This window comes from Solanum dulcamara, chromosome 5, assembly GCF_947179165.1.
Source record: "Solanum dulcamara chromosome 5, daSolDulc1.2, whole genome shotgun sequence".
In the NCBI taxonomy this organism is placed as follows: Eukaryota; Viridiplantae; Streptophyta; class Magnoliopsida; order Solanales; family Solanaceae; genus Solanum; species Solanum dulcamara.
This window is the reverse complement of record NC_077241.1, coordinates 73,986,715-74,004,318: the sequence shown is the minus strand read 5'-3', so window position 1 is coordinate 74,004,318 and position 17,604 is coordinate 73,986,715. Positions and strand designations below refer to the sequence as shown.

General features: G+C 37.8%; 2 protein-coding genes across 5 annotated transcripts; both read right to left on the bottom strand.

The window, feature by feature from the left end:
• Positions 1–326: 326 nt before the first annotated feature.
• Positions 327–10,256, bottom strand: LOC129888488 (eukaryotic translation initiation factor 4G-like). 2 transcript variants are annotated; one of them, XM_055963454.1, is made up of 11 exons: positions 10,167–10,256; positions 9,840–10,060; positions 8,422–8,507; positions 6,970–7,092; positions 6,588–6,655; positions 6,429–6,485; positions 5,105–5,903; positions 4,625–4,995; positions 1,671–4,444; positions 903–1,094; positions 327–836 (listed from the first exon to the last, which is right to left on the bottom strand). In XM_055963454.1, the coding sequence occupies exons 2-11, from the start codon at positions 10,004–10,006 to the stop codon at positions 530–532; spliced, it is 4,944 nt and encodes a 1,647-aa protein (XP_055819429.1). In that variant the 5' UTR covers positions 10,007–10,060; positions 10,167–10,256; the 3' UTR covers positions 327–529. The 2 variants fall into 2 exon arrangements, with proteins under 2 accessions (XP_055819429.1, XP_055819430.1); XM_055963455.1 differs by lacking the exon at positions 327–836 and having other exon boundaries at positions 1,002–1,089.
• Positions 10,257–11,670: 1,414 nt separating this feature from the next.
• LOC129889767 (SNF2 domain-containing protein CLASSY 4-like) lies at positions 11,671–17,298 on the bottom strand. 3 transcript variants are annotated; one of them, XM_055965209.1, is made up of 5 exons: positions 16,974–17,298; positions 15,211–16,672; positions 12,525–14,366; positions 12,284–12,408; positions 11,671–11,935 (listed from the first exon to the last, which is right to left on the bottom strand). In XM_055965209.1, exons 2-3 carry the CDS (start codon positions 16,654–16,656, stop codon positions 12,546–12,548), a joined length of 3,267 nt encoding a protein of 1,088 aa, XP_055821184.1. In that variant the 5' UTR covers positions 16,657–16,672; positions 16,974–17,298; the 3' UTR covers positions 11,671–11,935; positions 12,284–12,408; positions 12,525–12,545. The 3 variants fall into 3 exon arrangements, with proteins under 3 accessions (XP_055821184.1, XP_055821181.1, XP_055821182.1); XM_055965206.1 differs by having other exon boundaries at positions 12,319–12,408; XM_055965207.1 differs by having other exon boundaries at positions 12,319–12,403.
• Between the last annotated feature and the right edge of the window lie 306 nt (positions 17,299–17,604).

The window sequence follows — 17,604 nt, the reverse complement described above, 5'->3', positions numbered from 1 at the left end:
TATAAAGATGGTGTCCGAACAAACTTATGTACGCCACATATCTTCCGCATAGTACCTGCTACCTCCCACCAAGGTTCAAAAACGAATGGGAGGTGGTTTCATTGAGTTTAAGTGAGAACTGGTTGTCAGTTGTCAACTACAACATAAACTTATGACCTAACAAATTATAGGCCACCATGGGGTGGGGATAGGGGTGAGGTTGGGGGGGGAGAGGACGCGTACCTAGACTGAGGTATCTGCTACCTCCCACCAATATAGGTAACGGATAACTCTGTCCACTGAGACTTGAACAGAAGGAAAGAAATTACCTAGAACATTATACTATCTTGGAAAACACCAAGCCCAGTAAGCCAAATTGATATATGCTTCAAAAAGTTGATATCAACAGTCACGTATACACGCCTAAGCATTACACCAAATACTATGCATATGCAGTTGTCCTGCTTCTGCATTTGTTCTTAGGTAAAATAATGAAGAACCAGGTCGAAAACAAAAGGTTATTGTCGCCACCTAATGAGAAAAAAATGGTTCATTTGGACAGCACGGGTGGTCTAAAATCTTCCAACTGTGTGCTAGACGCGCTGCAGATATCTCTCAAGGCTGATTCTCCCTTCTCTGATCGTATAAGGTCAAATGTACTTTCGAGAAGTTCATATCCCAATCCAGTTTGCAGAAGATGACCAGACTCTTCACCGCCATGTCTTATAAGATGTCCTGTTTCTTTCAGAGAGATCACATTTTCGCTAATTAATCTACCGAAAATGTGACCAAGAAATACAGCTGCTTTGGGAGCATCAGTAACTTCATCCTCCAATGTAGCTAAAACTGATTCAAACCTGCTAAGAGAAAGACAATTATAAGCACAGACTCGGATGGCATTAGAAAAGAAATTGGTAGCTTACCCCTCAATGAGATGTTTGGTTTCCAGTACCACCTTGGACTTCGTAAGACTGATAAGAAGCCGAGCAAGAAGATCCCTGTCCCTTTCTTTCCTCTGAAATGAGTCATTTACCCATATCGATAACATTATTGGATGAAAACTCGGTGAGTTCAATTCTCCAATGCGTAGAACAACTTCGTCCTCATCAACTGCACTGGAACCAGAAAATCACACGCATTATGACTGTAAAAGGAAAGTATAGGAAGAGTAGGATTTTTGAGATTATCCAAATGAAATCCTTGAAAGGATCTTCTCTCATGTAGTCAAACATAACGAAAGAATAACTCCACGTACATTATGTAAATGTAGGTAATAGTTTTCTTTGCTATAAGTTTCCTAACAACTTCGGCTCCCTGAATGTGAAGCTACATTCATAGTTCTTTTCCTTACTAAAATAACTTTCACGTTACAGATATGTCCAAACAAATACTCGATCACATTAATTACACTGACAAGAAAGTCTATAGAAGTTATCATATCTCAAGAATGTAAACTTCATAATTAATTAGCCGGTCTTATCATTTCCTTCAGATGGTTCTTTTACACTCTTGCTATGATGCAGATTCCGAAAGAAGTCCTCAAGTTATAATCTTTCTTTACATTTTATGATCAGTAATGCACTGGTCACTTGTATTATTTTCAACACAGCCTCCTCTACGGATTCACTGTAAAAGAAAGGATTAGCAATTAGGATATAGACAAATTAAACAATCGAAGAGAGAAATTTTACCTGTAAAATTCGCGAATAGCTGCAATTGACATTTCTCCAAGACGTTCTTCAGACCATATCGTTCCTGGTGAATTTGGTGCTGGTGGTTCGGCAGATCTCCCAAAATGACGATTTGTATTTGTTACTTCTCTTTCTGCATAATGTGCGTGCTCATGTTGATTTGGTCGAGCATAATTAGCAGTAGTCTTCATAACTGTCCCTGGAGCATATCTGGATATTGATTCTTGTCTTGAGTTATATGGTGACCAGCCACCTGCCCCAGCAGTCACGGGACCACCAGAATGCATTGCTGGGCCCCTGAAAGGAGTTCCCCTTCCGGGGACTCCCTGCGGACTCATCGTTTTATTATCATCAATAGATCGCTGTGGCATGGCAGCTGATGATGTCCTACTCTCATGTCGATGTTTAGCTTCTAACCTGCAATCCTGGCTTCCAAATCCACGATTTTGTGATGGTATTCCACGAAATGGAGTCATCTTAGGAGCTGGAGAAGAAAACATGGATGGCCGAGGACTTAAATCTGCAGGCTGCCCTCTTCTAGCAGAAGAAACAGTGCTTGAACCACGAGTGGACCGACCAACCTGAGCTCGACGTTCATGAACAGCATCTCTTCTCACTTCCTCTATTTTTTTGGGGCCTTCTACTTTTCTTCTTTGCTGCCACTTATTTTTTCTCAAATCAATAATATCCATCAACATAAACCTCACCCTAGTAGACAAATCTGTATTGTTAGCCATTGTCGTCATCATATCAAAATAGGCGTCCATGTAATCCTTCGCCTTGGAATGGTCGATCATTTCTCCTATAGTGCTCATAAGATTGCAGAGAGACTCAATATCTTCCTCATCTGGAGTCTGGTACTGCCCGAGCAATTTCTGGATGCACTCATGCATTATCCTCTCTGTAAGCATCTTTTTCTTGTATAATTCCCCAATCAATCTTATGTTACCTAACATCCTTCTTCGTGTTTGTAATCTCATCTCCTCTCTCTTTCCCTCTGACAGCTTCACCACTCCATCATCTTCCATACTGTCGGCTTCTGCTTCTTCTCTTTCACCTCTCTCAAACTCCTCTTGGCATTTATCAAGGAGAAGTCTCTTGAAGGTTATTTTCTGATTGTCCTCCACAAAATCAGGAAGCTCCCCGGCTAGATGATAACAAAAATTTGCATACATCTCACAAAATGTTGGCTCCATTAGAGCTTTGTCAAATATCTGTGAAATGACACCAGCAAGAGTGGTAGCACTATCAATATTAACCTCCTTTACTTGCTCAAACAGCTTCTCAAAATTTTGTGGCGTTAGCTTGTTGAGGATAGCTTTCAAGTGTCTACGTTTTGCCTCTTCCGCATCAGTCACTTTGCGTATCTCATATTTCTTGTCAGCTTTGTGCATAACTTGCAGTGGAGAGTGAGAAGGAAATGAACCTTTTCGGGAGCCAGAAACCCGCTGCCAGCGGTTGGCATCGGACCGAATATGTTGTATTCCTCCCTGAGAGGCTAATGGCAGCATTGTTCCAGCAGGTAACACAGATACATATTGGCTAGGTGGTTGTCCTTGTAAATTCCTCATATTCTTGTGGTTTCCTCGACCCGGACGAGCACCATTAACGCTTCCCCCTTGGTTGATATCAATATGTTGCTCATTGGTCCACCTGCCATCATCTGCCATTCCAGTAGGACGGTTCTCAGACCAAGAAGAGCAGCCTTGTCTGCTATTAATTTGTCCAGGACAGGGGTTTGGACCATTCTTGTTAAAATCCACCCCTTTCGAAATGCTGGAGTTAGGACTCAAAAGGGCCTCCACCATATGCCACGGAACTTCAAAATTAGAAGGGAGATCACCGAAATGAGAAGAAAGGGTAAGAAGGAAATCTCTTGAGTATCTCTTTTGTCCTGTAGTATCACTTCCACCATTTGGATGCCTAAGATTATCATTAACAATTTTATTGTCACCAGAAGTTTCCAATTTTGGAGTTGACATAGCAGCATCTTCCCAGTTGTTTGGTTCACCTGTACTCTTTTTATCCTCATTTGCCGAAAAATCTTCATTGGAACTTGATGATATCTTCCTTGCAGTGAGACTGGAACAACTCTCAACACTTCCTGAATAAATCCAAGACTGTAGTTTCTCCTTGGGTCCCTTGAATGCCATATAAAGATCAGACGTATCCCCAGCTGCATCAGCTTTCTGAAGAATTTCTCTTCTCTTTTTCTTTCCCCTAGAGTTAGCACTTTTCACCTTATTTGTAGGTTTATCCTTTGGACTTGATCCTTGAACGCGACGATATTCAGTTTTTGTTTCCTCAGAGACTTTTCCCCTACTTTTGGTATATGATGGAGATGACGGTGAAGTATGAATATGAGAATCCTCATTATGCTTTGCTCCAGACGCAGAAGGCCAAACTTCTTTATTATTATTCATAGCAACAGGCGCCACAATTTTGGAAACATTGCAATCTGATAAGGAAGCAGCAGAATGTGACAACTGATGAACCACATTGTTAGTTTCACATCCACCTGTGCTTGATACTAGATCCGATGCATTCCTATCATTTGAGTTTCCTTCAGTTTGAGTTTTTTTTGCTGCCATGGAGCTATAAGGCCGTTCAGATGGATTACGCACAGATGCTCCAGAACAAATGGAAACATCACTAGGTATCTCTGATAATGTGGAAGTTGCTTGGGTTTCTATACTTTCAGCATTTTGACCTTCAGAAATACGGTCTACTGAATTTGTTGGAGTAGGGTTCGATATGGACGCAGAATTTCCTTCCTGATTCATATAATGACAAAGTTATGAGAATGCTCAAGTCATATTTAAATAAATAAAAATAATTAAATAATCAGAAAAATCAAGGGTCTCCCCTTGCCAGAAAGTAGGCCCTACGGGTAGTTTGAGAGAGACCAGAGATGTGAAGACGTGGAAGCTACAATATCATAAAAGTAAACATACCTCTCGTAGTTGCTGAGGATTTAATTGGCTTTTCTTGGGAGGGTTCTTCAACTCGGTCTCAACATAATCAACTCCTCGAACATGGTTAACATTGCTTTCTATAGATGAAGCACTACCAGAAGGAGGTATATCGACAGAAACAAGTGATTTGCTTGAGGGTGAAGCAAAAGGTGTTGGCTTGGAGGCAGATTCTGAAACCTCAACAGAGGTTTCTGAGAGAATCCTTGATTCCTCTTCATTAGAGTTAACTCTAAAAGGTGGTTGCAATGCCTTTTCTGTCTCCGCTATCTTCTTGGAAACTGGATATGAAGATGCCAAAACCTCTCTTCTGACAGAGACAGGAGCTTGGTTAATTGCCAATTGAACTGGAGCTGGAGAAACAGAAATCACAGGCATACATTAAAGTTGAAGATAGGAAATAGGAAAAACATGTTAATACTTAAACCACATTCACGAACAAAAGTGAGTAAGTTTTCCTACCTGAAGAGTTATATCCTAGTCTGGGAGGGCAGGACGCCACAAGGGAGTTTGTTATAGGAATTGAAGGAGTGTTTTGTAAGAACATAGGATTCGAGGACATCTGTGGGAAAAAGCTCATAGGACGAGAGGAACCATAATGCATAGGCTGTGATGGTAAAGCTCCAGGATGATGTATTGCCAAGCCAGATGAACCACCATCCAATTTCATGTCAACCTTCTCATCTAGCTTCAACTCTTCATGAGTGTCGGGATGAGTAATTTTAACAGATTTGCGAGAATTAACCTTCCTAACATGCTGCCCAAACTGAGGTGGAATCCCAAATCCCATGTTGCCAAATGGAGGGCTCAGCTGATGACCAAATTTAGGAGGGAAGTTCATCATTTGTCCGTGTTGCATTGCTCCCTGAAGCTGCATAGGGTGAGGTTGGAGACCAGGGACAAATGGGGGATGCCTAACTTGGTTGGGATTTCCAACTGGTAGTGGCATTGGCATTGGGAATGAAGATCTAGGTATTCCTTGATGTTGAACCTGTGGTCCAGGCATTCCGAACTGCACAGGACCATGAGGCTGCAGAAAAGGAGGATTGACTGGAACTCCCGGAAATGAGAGAGAAAACTTCTGCATGCTACTGACAGCCTGAGCTGCTGGAACCTGAACATGAACAGGTAGATCTCTTTCATGAAAATGCTGAGGATCAGGATTTTTATCCATCGGCTTCCCGATGTCCTCCCTCTGCTGCGGCTGATGTGGAGTAGAAGAAGGAAAAAGCTGCTGTGGTCTAAAAGGACTAGATCGTGCCTGCAAAACAGAATGTTGCTTTATCAGAACATCACTTTGGCAATTGAAAGAGCTAGAAAGTGGAAAACCACCCATAATATTACTACAAATGCTGTTCCTGAATCAAATAGTGAAAACATGATCTTCCTCGGCTTAAAACAGGCTCAAGTTATGGATGCCATTAACAATAAGAAAGATAGCTAGACCATGACAATCTCCACAACCATCTCTCTCTATCACCGAGGAGATACATGCCCAAAGAACAGGTTTTTCAATCAACCACATGCGGCATTGGAAGAAAAGTTTCATTTGGTGGATATATACAACTCAAGGCTTTATCTTGATCTATTCAGTCAGACCTAACGCACTAAAATCTCGGATAATAATTAATTTGAGGAGGAGTTGTTCAAGTTTCTCCATGCTATTTTATCTAGTTTGTGCGAAATTTTAGTGATTTGGCTCATTTAAATAGTTAGCCAATTCCAATCTGAAGTAGCATCTGCAAAGAAAACAAACCATAAGTAATCACTAGACAGCTTAGACTACCTGAATACGCTTCTGCTCATCCATGTTGGGGGGTGCTGAGTTGGTTCTTTGCGGAATCTGAAGTTAAGATAAACATATCTAAGAATTAGTTAAATGTTATCTTTCTTGTTAAAGAATAATTCATAATCTATATATGAATGACATTTTCATGTATGGTACCTGCATTCCATTCACAAAACCTGGGGTAAAACTTCCAAATTGAAGAGCTACAATTTTAGAAGCGTCATCTGCCAAATACAAACACAGTTCATAGAAGCACAAGTAAATGAAACAGCATTGGAAATCCTCAAAATGCTAGTAATCCAGAACAAGTAATGCAGATACGCAAGTCGATTTTTGTAGGTCCAATTATGAAGTTGGTATAAACATATATATATATATATATATATATATGTCCACTGTTCAGTATATTCCCATTTTTACTGAGATTCCACACCCTTGAGCATCCAATTAAAGACATACACAGAATCCATCAAGAGAAAATAGATTGGGATATGTTTTAATGTCTATTCACTTATGAACGTTCTGACAGCAATAATACCTTTCATGGGGGTCTTGGGAGCTGACGGATCCAAATCTGAAGATGTATGTTGAGAAGAAAGAGCACTAGAAACAATTTGGTTATCTTCATGTCTGATTCTATCTGCTGGCTCAACTAACTTATCTGAAGTTAGAGAAATTGAAGATCTCAAAAACTAAGAATGCATGAAATCATGAGAAAAAATAGCATCACAACTATTTATTGTTTCCATTGAATTGTTGAAATAACCAATGACACACCAGATAAGAGGTGTGAATTTGTGATGCTTGAGAATAAGGAAAAGAAAACTGGTACTTGCACGAAAACCACACAAAGCAAGATATGAGAAGAACTACCCGTGCAGACACCAATCCACTGATTCCCCAAATCCGAGTTAACAAATTTCTCTCCTTCAAGGAATACTAGAAGAATTGCCAATTTTCCACTTACCATAACTTATGTACCAAAATCACAACTATAATAAATCTAGCACAAGATTACTCATCATGCCATAAATGAGCAACAATTAGTTTTCTAAAATAGATGCTTAAAATTACTGCAGTCCATATAATCTATTTGTAGTAATCTCTATTTTTTACTTTTCAAGTTCAAGACACACTTATACTGATAAATAACGTATCCATTGGAAGTGAGGAATCAAAAATTCAGAAGCATGATAGAATTGCAGCATCATTTAGAGGCCAATCAGAACAATCAAACAGATGAACAAATAAAAAGAGAAACCAAAGAAGAACGAGAAGAGAAAAAATTTATACCTGTCCGATCAACACATTAAGCCTAAAAAAGCAGCAGTAAGTTCTTTAGTATATGCATTCTGTATTCTATTACAAGTTCAAATAAATCTTTCTCTAGTTAGAAAGCATTGTATTTTCAATTCTGGAAAGGTATATGAACCAGATTTTAAGAATCTAAATTAGAGATTTTAAGTTCTCCCATTTCAGCATTCCCGCAATAGATCCGTGTGAAGTTGCTTCAGGCAGATTGAAGAATCTTGATTTGAGATTCTTTACCCTCTGCTAGACCAATGAAGCTTTTCATCATTTCGCCTATTAACCTACAGACTCTCAGAACAATTTGGACTTCAAAGATCAATGGTTTTACCAGTATCAGTACAAAAATGTATCTTTTTCACTAACTCATCTAGAAAATCCAAAATGGCAGAGCTGTTTTAGAAATCTGAAAACTCCGCTGACATCAACAGTAACAAACAAACAAAAAGTTAAAACATTCAATATGCATAGGATGTTTCATCATCGGAGATGAAGGGAAACGGCTGTGAAATCTAAGGTAATTTAAACAGTAATTTTTTTCAGTAAACCAGTGTGCAATGCAGATAGGCTAGAAAGAATTTTGCTAGTCATTGACACAAGCGCAATTAAGCAGATGAACGAAAATCAAGGAATTCTGGGAAGGCATATGAATAGTCAATGGTTAGAGGAAAATTAAAAAAACCTGATCCTGAGGTTCTGGCAGGGGCATCATTTTGCACAGCATCAGTCACTTTCAGTGGACCTGTTTCTCCATCAGACTTCTTGAAGCTAATACGAGAAATCATTATAATATATCAAATTCCATTCAACCAAATAAAGTTCAAGAATTATAGAATTTTGTCCACGAGGACACAAAGAAGACGCATGCAAGTGTGACCTAAACATTCAGACGCATGCAGTGTGCAGTTGATTATTACCCGAAAAGAAGATCCTCAAAAATGATATAGCTCAATAAGCAAATTAGATCAATAACTTCATGATACAAAGTAACGTTCATGTCACGCAACTCAAACAACTCAGAAGCAGTTTAAACTCAACTTCAGTCAACTCATTCAAGGCATAATAGAACAATTAGGAGACTAAAAGTAATTACGGGATTATATTTTGCAGTGAATCATGAATTTGGATGAGGGAGCTCGATCACTTGCACAGGAAACTATCAAGTTTCCAATGCAAATTGGCAAGAAAAATCAGACTTAACTGATCTCCTACTTCTTATAAGAGATTAATTCGGGTTTAATCTGCACATATTGCAGTATTTCCTTCTCTTGCCGAGCAAACAAGCTATCTAAAACTATTACCTCACTAAGGTCAAACTATCATATTCAGAAAAGGCAAAGCTTTGTTTGTTTGACAAACATGCATAAGTACAACAACGACGCAATCCCAAACTAGTTGACGGCAATACAACGAATCATCTGCATCCATTTTGCTCTATCTCATCCTGTTTCATTCCACAAATGTAACAACCAATCTATCCCATATTATGTGACTCCAATACTAATTGAAGACTCAAACAAGTTTTTCTTTGACCTTTATTTTCTCACAAACATTTTGAATTATCAACTATTATGACTTGTAGTACTCTGACCATAATTTTCAAATTTATAATTAAAAAAACCTGAAAATTGTGGACCCTAAGTCACACCATAAATTAGTTAATTTGACCCTCGTACTTTGAAGCACCACCGCATATAATGGGACCGAGCAAGTGTACAACCAAGATAGGCGTTTGACCATGACCTTTTTTAAAAAAACTTTTTTCGTGAATTGTCAATGAACTCTGAAAAACACGTTTGACTATTAAATTCCGGGGAATTCAACTATTTTAATCTTTGTCAAGATTTAAAAAACAACAAAAAACTGTTTTCGCTTTTTTCCCTCCAAATTACTCACAAAAATTCAAAAAAAAAAACAAAAAAAACTCCAAGTAGTATTCATGACCAAACACAAAATTTTCAAATACTCACAATTTTCACCGCCAAATGCCCCCCCCCAATGTATGACATTGTATTTCGAATGTGCATCTAATAAGTCACACCAAAAAATTAGTTAATTTAACCGTGGCACTCCTCGTAAAAAAAGGAGAGAAGATAATACCTTTGCGTGGTGGTAGAAGGAGGAGGTAGAACAGAGCTACCACCGCCTTTTCCAGAAGTAACCCGTTGATACTGAGGCTGTGCTGATGGTGAACGACCACCAATTCGACTATTTCTCTTGTAGTGATTCTGTGATTCACTTTTCTTCTGATCACCCCTGCGCTGCATGTAACCCTTTTTACCCTTCTCTCTATTTCAATTTCTTCGCAGATCACATGCACACTTAACAACAAATTAACCATTCATCAACCATCAAAAACAAATATAGTGTACGTAAATGTATAATCAAATATAATCCATGCATTATATATATATATAATATATATACCTGGATTTTGATTTTGCATGTGTTGAGAAGAAAAATGGGGAAAAATAGATCACACTGGGAGTGTGTGTTTTACGTAACTGCAGAGTCAGAGGAAAAAATGAAAGAAAAAAAAATGTTAAAGTGAAATGTTTTTGGATCATGATATTGACTCTTTCTTTCTTATTTTTTTAAAAAATTAATTCGTGTTTTTCAATTGTATAAAACCAGTTTAGAAAGGAGTAACTATTTAGGCTATACATTAGGAGACTCCTTCAAACTCTTTTTCCTAATTTTGGGATCAGACCAATAATGTAGATCTTTGCATTGTTAAATTATTTCTTTTCTAAAAATCACAATCCTTAATTTGGTCGTATTTGTAACTCAAAGTTGCTAGATTTTGAAATCTTTGGTTAGGAATTAATTGTATCTCCAAAGTCTTGATGCGTTTTCGTTAAGATTAAGATGTTTGAATTTGAATACACATTTGATTGATTAAGATATTATATCGAGATTTGAACACTGAATAATTAAGATAGTTTATATTTTAATATTTGAATGTGCATAATTTATTTATTTATAAATATAATATATAAATACACACTTCAAATAAAAGATAATTGAATATTAGAAAGAGTACAAATTAATTAAATTATTATTTAATAAAAAATAAAATATTTATGTTCATTGGTGATGTTGAAGATGGTTGTAATAGTGATAGTGATAATGATTAGTCTTAGTGGCTAGTAATGGTGGTGGTGATAGTTGAGACGGGAGAGATGATTGGTGTTATAATGAATGACATGATGGTAGCGGTTGGTAGTGGTGATTATGATGGTGATGATTGAAGAATGTGTGATGGTTGACGATGTAATGATGATAGTTGGTGGAGGTGATTCATATTATTGATTGGCCACAGTGGTGGTAGTGGTTGATAGTGATGCCAGTAGCGGTGATAATTGATATATTTATAATGATGGAGTTGGTAAGTATGGTAGTGACTGATAATAGTGATGGCAGTTGTCCGTAGTGGATGTGATGGCAACGGTGGTGGCATTTGCCAGTAGTGGATGTGATGGTGAAGATGGTGGCAGTGGATATAATTATAATATAATGATTGAGTTGGTAAGTGTGGTAGTGACTGACAATAATGTTTGTCAATGATGATAGTTGCCAGTGGCGGATGGTTATGATGTCAGAGGTGATGATTGGTGATTGGTCGAGGTGACGATGGTGATAGTTGTGATGACAAATAAGTGCTTAAATCTTAATGTAAACAAATGCACTTTCAGATTAGATCTCCATTAGGTGCAAACAAATGAAACCTTAGAATAAATATTTACTTTATATCCAATGTTAACACCAAATGATATTAACTTATTGTGATCAGTGTATAAAGTATTTGCTTAATCATTTTGAATTTTTTTTTATCCAAACCATAAAATATAATGTGATATATATATATTTCTACTATAGTAGAAGAGTGAGATTAGAAGTGGTATCCACATTTGTGCTTATGGGTAAGAACTTCTAATAACAGAGGGTTTATATATAAGCATGAAGCCAATTTACTATCTACAACTTGAAACATATATACCAAGAGACTTGAGCCAAAATACAAGGGTTGAAGGATATGCTAAACAGATGGAGCATGAGATTTTTCACAGTTCTCAAACAAAAAATTGACTCGCAAAACAATGTTACAAGAACATCCTGTGGGTGATGAAAACTCATATCAGCATTCTTCATTAACCAGATGTGAAGCTGCACATTCTTGAATTGCATCAAAGTGCCTGAAACCAAAAGGAAAGGAATAAGAAAAAGATACAAAAGTCAAAAAAAATTAAAAATCTTTCATGTCTAGAAACACAGCATTCCTGATATTTTTATTCGGTATAAACAACTCACGTGCAACGCAGAACTGTTAAATGAAACTTATAGTAGTAATAGTTTGGTTAAGAGTATTCTCCAGTTAAAGATAGTACTACAAATTAACTAGTTTGCTTATCAATAAAAGCAAGGAACTAGATAATAGTGAAGCTTCCCAATGTCCTGGGATCATTCATCAGTATAAGTAACGAGGAAATTAATACAGTAGTTCTTGTGAATATGTCATTTAGAATCTCAAGAAAAATGCTTACTGATAGAGCATGGTAAAGTACGAGTCATGAAGCACCTCACAAAAGGATGGCTGCAAAAATTCTTCTAGGCTCAGCTGTATGTCCTAACAAATGTCCTTCGCAACCCAAAAAAAGCTCCAACTGATCTGACAAGAAAGAGATAAAGTACTTGAGCCATTTCTCAAAGATAGGCAGCTAACAAAATACACTAAACAAGTCTGGTTGCTTCATGTACCAGTAAACAAGAAGAAAGCATACTAACCTAACTGCTCTGTTTTGAAGGTTAATTACAAGAATTAAAGCATGTAGTAGGAGGCACCACACGTGGTGCATGAGATAGTTTTTCAAAAATATGACGGAGGCACTCATGCTTAACCATGGATTCTAGTATGGTATCCTCTGACACAGAACATGAAGGATCCATCTTGAAAGTATTCATTTCATTCCTAGACATAATAACATCTGAATGATATTTTTTTTTCGTCTGCTGTTCGATCTTGTCCACCTCCCATTTTGACGACACTGGACAGTAAACATGCACAAATTTAGTCTGACCATTCCTGTAGGCTCGACTGATGGCTTGCTGTTCTACTGAGGGATTCCAGAGAACGTCAAGCAAAACCACTCTTGAGGCCCCTATAAGACTTATTCCTTCTGAACAGGCTTTTATCGATGCAAGAAGCACTTTTACATCACTCTTAGGGTCATTTAGAGAATTTATTGATATTTGCCGCTGCTTAACATCAAGTTTTCCATCCATATAGAGGATCTCTCGGCCTAAAGTCCAGCCAAAGAGAGAATTGAGTTGCTCCTTGATCAGATTTAGAGGATCAAGTAACTGGCTAAATATTATAACCCTCTCCTTCAATCCACCACATAGTCTGATTAGTTCAACAACAAATTTCATTTTTACTCCATTATCTGGATCCAACCGACATCCTCTTTCTTTTAGCTGACTTTCTAAGTCAGAGAACTCCTTCCTTGTTGCCACTAATGAAGGATGAACAGAGATTAGAGACACCATATTTTGTTCATAAAAGGAGCCTGGATTCTCTGGAATTCTTTTAAGCAACTCTTTCTGCAAATGTGTGGGTTTCAAATGTATCACAATGTCCCTTATACCCGGAAGGCTTACCTTCTTCACATTTTCACTACATTTATGGACTAGTGGTGCAATCATATCCCTAAGCTCTTCCAATGCTCGGACGTTCTTGTCAATGGAACTGCTAAGATAAGCCCATTTATGCTCCAAATCTGCAGCAAATTTTGGACTAACTACGCATAGGGTGTTGTACAACTCTTTGATGTTATTCTGGAACGGAGTTCCAGACAAAAGTATGCGCTTCTCTGTTTCAATTTTATTCAAAGCTTTCCACACAAGGCTTTGATCATTCCGAGCAGTGTGCCCTTCTTCAAGGACCAGAAGACCAGGTAACTTTAGAAGTATTTCTCTAATCTCTGTGGCATAACTGTCTCCATCTTCTCCCGTGAGAATCCTGAACAAGTCATAGCTGATTCCCAAAACACTTTTACTTTTAGCCCAGGATCTCAACTTCACCATACGTATAAGATGTGGATTGTTTTTTCCGGCACGGGATAAACAGTGGAAGACACTAACAGTAGCTTCATCTTCCTGGAAAGAGAAATCTTTGCTGTTCAAGTTGTGGAAGGGAATGTCGACCTCCCATTTTTGGAACTCGGCTTCCCAGTTAAGAAGCAAATTGGATGGAGCTATGATTACAGGCCGACACTTCGGAAACTGCTTCAAAAATGCCTGGAGAAATACTATAGTGAGACGGGTTTTTCCTGTGCCAGGTGGATGTGAGATTATGCATCCTCCCCTATTACCAGATATAGGCTCTTTCAGCTTCTCAAGATACATATCTCCAACAATATTTCTCCACATGAACTCAAATCCTTCACGTTGATGAGGATACATTGTTGTTTTGGCACTGAGGGGAACTAAATCCCATACAGTTCCTTCCCTAAAAATAGCAGCATCATGAACGGCAGAAGAATCATGAAATTTGAAGCCGTCAACATCCAAGAGAGATGGGGACTCTCCAAAATATTTTCTTTCATGCCTCCCTCGGGTTCTCTCAGCCTTTAAGAATTTAAGAGTGAACAAAAAATAAATTAGTGAGCAGAGTTCATAAAATCAAATATAAGGATGGCAAAAGAACATGTAACTAGGGCTATCAAGTATAAATATTAATTTATGGACTAACAAATCTCACAAACTGATTTGCAAGAACTAAATTATTATCCTTAACTGATGCATACTGTCTAGCTTGATGTTTTAGGGGTTGTGGTGTATCCCAGGCTATGGTTTGTATAGTCCTGTGGTTTTACTTTTCCTTGAGCTGTAAACTGTCTTTACTTGATAATAAAGTAAAACTTATTTAACCAAAAAAAATAAAAAGGATGGCAAAAGAACATGTAACTAGGGCTATCAAGTACAAATATTAGTTTATGGACTAAGAAACCTCACAAACTAATTGACTGAACTATTTCCATTTACTGCTGTAAATTTTTAGCATGTCCATTTAACTGAAAGAAAAACCATTAGGCCATAGCAAACTGTCAAAGTTTCCGCTTTTATGAATCTCTGAGGCATAGAACCAGCTGCATTGTCCCTATTCTTATCATGCACTATGTCAAGAACACTTCAGTTCTCAATTATCCTAACTGCTAAAAACCATCAGTACTTCCAGCTTGGCATGGTAAAGCTATAGAAAAAACTGCCATGAATTTAGATTTAGTAGAACATGTGTGCAGGACTGCAAGAGAATAAAATAAAAACTTTAGCATGCATAAGTAGAGCGAAAACTACTACAGAGTCATTAAGATAAAAGATGGGATCTATTAAAGTAGTAACAACAGATCTTGTAAATCGTGTTCCTAATTGAAAAGAAAAGTGCTTGACAGGACAAAACTCGTATACTTACAAATGGAGGGAAGATGTACTTGCTCTCCAAATGCACATGGGAACAAACTTTACATAGGAGTCCAATTTGTTCATCTAGAACAAGCTGGTGGCTCCCCATCTGACAACCACTAATTTTTTCACTTTGCATCGGCGAATCAGATGGATTTGTAAAGCCAATACGTGATTCTAAGATACACATGTCCATTTCAATAAAAAGATCATCAACTCCCTTTTCCCATTCTTCTTTCTCCGGGGGGAGAGGTTCCTCGTCTTCAAACCGGAATATTAAAGGAAGTGTTTCTTTGACAAGAACCTGTTCCTTTTGTTCCTTCTCTTCAGGAGGAGTAAGTTTATCATCATCATCAACATTTCTTATGGAATCAACAACAAACTTCAGAAATTCAGAATCTTTAAGAATCTTCTTCCGAGTCTTTTTAACAGCATCCTTTTGAACAACATTTTGCACCGACTCATCAACTTCACAGTCTTCCTCAGACGAGGATTCACTAAGAAGAATCGGGCTACTACAATTTCCATGGTTTAACTTCTTCTTTTTGGACTTAGGAAGTGAGCGCGGCCGAAGAAGATATGCTCGGCCTTTGTTGTTCTTTTCACCCTCAACAGCAAACTGAGGTACTAGCTCCCCACCATTAGACTCCTTATTTCCTTCTTCATGGTTTTCTTGCTCAGTTGGACAACTCAGATCATCATCTTTCGATGTATCACCATCTTTTGATTCCTCATCATTAAAATCACTTCTCATATCATCAGATTCACTAGAACTTGATGATTCTTTCACCTGGTAATTCTCGTCTTCGGAGTCATCATTATCCTCATCACTTGAAGCTTCAGATTCTGACTCAGAAGATGCGATTGTAACAATAACCTTTTCTGATTTCTCCGCTGTCCAACACATGCTTGAGGTAGATGAAACAACCTCATCATCTGCTACATTTAACATAGGACTCCTTAAACCAACAGAGCCCACATTGGACCACGATACTGAACATGATCCAGTATTTACAGCAGAGCCTGCAGCAGCCTCCCCAGTTAAAACAACATCACGATCATTATCCTCCTCCTCCTTCCCCTCCCCCTCCTCCTCCTCCTCCTCCTCCTCCTCCTCCCCGTCGTCATCAGATATTTCCTTGACGAAAGGCGGTTTCGTGATGGACTCACAAGTTCCTGGACTAAAGTTCCTCCTCCCATTGTCCACCTTTACCATACTTCCATCTTCTGATTTTCCCATTTTTTCCTTGTCACCTGCAGAATCTGTGTTTTCCTCCACCCTATCTCTTTTCCTCCCACAACTTACATCCTCCCCAATATTCACAGAACAAGTCGAAGACTGAGTAGGCTTACCATTTTGACACAACCTGTTCCTTTTCTCAATAAACTCAACACAATATTTCAAGAATTGCTGTCTAGTCCTCCTCTTCGGAAGAGAGACATCCCCTGAATCCATCCTCCAGAATAAGCCCCTAAGTCAAAATACACAATTTTTATTGATCAAATTGCACAACCACTAGCGCATTAAAAGGAAAAAAAAACCAGAAACTAAAACCACCCCACCCCCACCCAAAAAACCAACAACCCCATAACAGAAAACAGTCGCATGCATAAAGACATCCTTCACAATCACAGACTGAACTCTTTCACAAACACTCTATTCAGCCGGAAAATCAAGATTCAATAGCTCTCAATTCTTGAAAAAAATTAAAAATTGAATGCATACATACACTAGTATAGAATGAGATAAAGAAAAGTGACTGAAAGACTAACCTTTTCCTGAATAAAACTTGCCGTGAGACAGTCGGAGAGCTAGCGGGGGGGGTTGGGTGGTTTGGTTTTGGTTTTGCTAAGGAGTAAAAACAGGGAGTCTATAGGCTAAAGTCACAAACTTGTCAGCATTATTTCAACTTTAACATATATAATAATTATTATACACTTTTAGCTGACTTGGCATGGGAATAATTCCGACACCATCGGGTAGAAGACACTTATTTACAATAGATTGACTTATAATATACATTGTCACATACTTAAAAATCTGATCTTTAATATATTTTTGACTTATTTTTGTTATTTTAATTTTAAAATATTTAAATTAGTTTTATTTTATATAAATATTAAAAAAATTATTTTAACTTAAAAATAACCATTATTTCTTCTTACTCTTTTCCCTTGTATTGTTCGCCGGGAAAAATGGTGACTGCCGTCACTGTCACTGTTTTTTTTTCTATTTCTTCGTTCCTCTCTTCAATTAGATTTAACACCCAAAAGGTCAAATCCAGAAGAAAAATACAATTTTTTGATGTAAAAATAAAAAAACAGAGGAAGAAGAAGAAGAAATGTTGGAGTTTTAAGGGACGGCCGACAGATGTGGGTGGAATCTGAATCTAGGAGAAGAAAG

Coding starts and splice junctions, on each gene's coding strand:
- LOC129888488 (XM_055963454.1), bottom strand. CDS start 10,006: ATGCAGCGCAGGGGTGATCAGAAGAAAAGTGAATCACAGAATCACTAC. Junction 6,486..6,587: donor GTTTTGTGAATGGAATGCAG/GTACCATACATG, acceptor TCTTAACTTCAG/ATTCCGCAAAGAACCAACTC. Junction 5,904..6,428: donor ATGAGCAGAAGCGTATTCAG/GTAGTCTAAGCT, acceptor TCTGTTTTGCAG/GCACGATCTAGTCCTTTTAG.
- LOC129889767 (XM_055965209.1), bottom strand. CDS start 16,656: ATGGATTCAGGGGATGTCTCTCTTCCGAAGAGGAGGACTAGACAGCAA. Junction 14,367..15,210: donor AGTACATCTTCCCTCCATTT/GTAAGTATACGA, acceptor AAATTCTTAAAG/GCTGAGAGAACCCGAGGGAG.